This window comes from Arachis ipaensis, chromosome B08 (genome assembly GCF_000816755.2).
Source record: "Arachis ipaensis cultivar K30076 chromosome B08, Araip1.1, whole genome shotgun sequence".
Lineage (NCBI taxonomy): Eukaryota > Viridiplantae > Streptophyta > Magnoliopsida > Fabales > Fabaceae > Arachis > Arachis ipaensis.
In genome coordinates this window covers 114,823,576-114,825,900 of record NC_029792.2, presented here as the reverse complement: position 1 = coordinate 114,825,900, position 2,325 = coordinate 114,823,576, and the positions used below count along the sequence as shown (strand labels likewise).

Here is a 2,325-nt window from a genome sequence, read left to right as displayed (position 1 = left end):
ATAGTATATTTTAAATTTGAAGAGTAAATTTAATTATATAATTATTTAATAATAAAAATTAATTAGGATTAACTGAATTTATTTCTAATCTTTACCTACTTGAACTTTTGCCTAAGTTATAAAATAGTTAATAGTGAAATTCATTTTTAAAAGATAACGTATTTTTTGTTTTCGTCTTTAAATAATTTTTTAATCAAATTAGTCCATTAACGATTTTATTTAAGATAAAGTATTTTTTTTGTTTCTGAAGTTTGACAAAAATTAAAAAAAATATTCTTAAATTTTATTTTATTTCAATTTGTTACCAAAAGTTTTCGATTTGCATCAAATATACCCCTGACGACTAATTTTTCAAAAAATTTAAGACCAACTCAACAACAATTTTATAAGAACAACCCTCAATACAAGCAAATCAAGCATAATTTTCATGCATTATTATTAGATTGATCTTAAATTTTTTAAAAATTTAGCCGTCAAATGTATATTTGATACAAATCGAAAACTTTTGGGACAAAATTAAAACAAAATAAAACTTAGGGATATTTTTAAAATTTTTGCCAAAAACTTTAAGGACAAAAATTATACTTTACCCTTTTATTTAAATCGTTCCTCTCTCTTTTAGTTTCTTGCCATTGTCGTTAATGAAAGGAGTGCGTGGGTTCTAAATGTTGTGGTTTTGAAAGAAAGGAAGAAGAGAGATTAACTCTTCATCTCTTGAACAAGAGTCCTTATTTATTCTTCATTCTCATTGTCTGTTTCTTTAACCCATGACGGCATGACCACCACTAGAGTAGTGCGTCCTTTTTGAAGTTTGGTGAGAATCTTGTTGACAACGACACAAATCCCAGTTTTGCTGGTAACCGCACCACTCCTGAATGATTTTAATTAATGGAAGGATGAATATGATTTAATTAAAATTATTTAGGGACTAATTTAATTAAAGAAATTTTTTAGAAATAAAAATTAAAAACACATTTTTTAAATACGAATTTGACTATTAACCCTTATAAAAATATGCAAATCAACCGTTTAAACCTTTTCTAAGTGTACGGTAGGAGTGTTCATGGTTCAGTCCGACTCGAAGATTCAGCCCGGTCTCGAACTTTTTAAGGGCTAATTTGGTGTGATTTCACCGGGTTTAAGGTCGGGTAAGGGTCTCAAAAATGGAACCGGTCATTATTTCAGATCGGGTCCGAGTTATAACTCGGGTCACCCGAACTCGGTCCAGTGGCCTGGTCATCATACACAATTAATATTTTGTGTTATTAGTGATGGATGATGGCTATTCTTACATGGAATTTAAGTATTGTAAATCTTAATATTTTGTGTTATTATTCATTATAAGACTATAAGTTAATGTTTTATGTTTAAAATGCATAAGAATTTAGACTAATGCATAATATTGTGTTATTTGTATTGATTTAAATATTTGGTGTTATTAGACAATATTAGTATTGATTATGGTTATGCTTTAATTTTAGGAAATGATTGGTTCTTATTATATTTTTCTAAGTGAATTTTACGATGTCAAATAATGGTTGGAGTCTTGGAAATTTGAATATTTTCACATGTTAGCTTATAAGAAGGTAATGGTAACGGCTCGATTTTCACCTGGTTTTTACCCGATATAATCGTGGCCTGAAAGTGTGTAGGTTTCATCAAGTCTAACAAATAGACCCAGTATATATTTTGGATCGGATCTGAGTCGCATCAAATCCAGTTTCACCCGACCCATAAATACCCTAGTGTGCATATATACGTCACGTAGTTATATACGTTAAGTGAAAGTGTAGTTAAATCCGCAATAAACGTATATAGTTAAATTCTCAAATTTTATTGTTGCAAATTTAATTGCGAATATGACATAATCCAAATATACTGTCAAATTATGTATAGATTTTGTTGTAAGTAATATTTCTCACTTTATAGTGTAAAATTTATTTGCGAAATTTGTTGCAAATTTCAAAATTTTCATGAATCATAAATTCATAGCAAAGTCTTGAAAAAAGAATTCAAGATAAAATTCGCAACTATGCTATTTTTTAGTAGTGTATGTTGATTATTTTATCAAGTATGTTAATTTTGTATAATTCAATTTGGTAGGTTTCCGCACATGCTATCTTGGCTTTGATTCTTTGGGTTCGTGCTAACTCTACAGATCTATCAAGCAACATTTCATTGCAATCCTTTTACATGTTTATATTTAAGGTAAATATAGCATTATGAAAATAAAATGATAGATGCATTATTTTTCTTGATCATATATTTTACTTCATAGCGTACTTCATATAATAAGTTGATGTGTATCATGTTATATGTAGAGAA

The 2,325-nt window shown here is 28.3% G+C and overlaps 1 protein-coding gene across 1 annotated transcript in view; it reads left to right on the top strand.

Moving 5' to 3' along the window:
• The window catches only part of LOC110266040 (naringenin 8-dimethylallyltransferase 2, chloroplastic-like), a 12,456-nt gene that overhangs the window by 9,452 nt on the left and 679 nt on the right, over positions 1-2,325 (top strand). Inside the window, exon 9 of the mRNA XM_021109759.1 lies at positions 2,104-2,208. Coding sequence (XP_020965418.1) covers positions 2,104-2,208 — 105 coding nt within the window. The remainder of the gene's footprint in view (positions 1-2,103; positions 2,209-2,325) is intronic.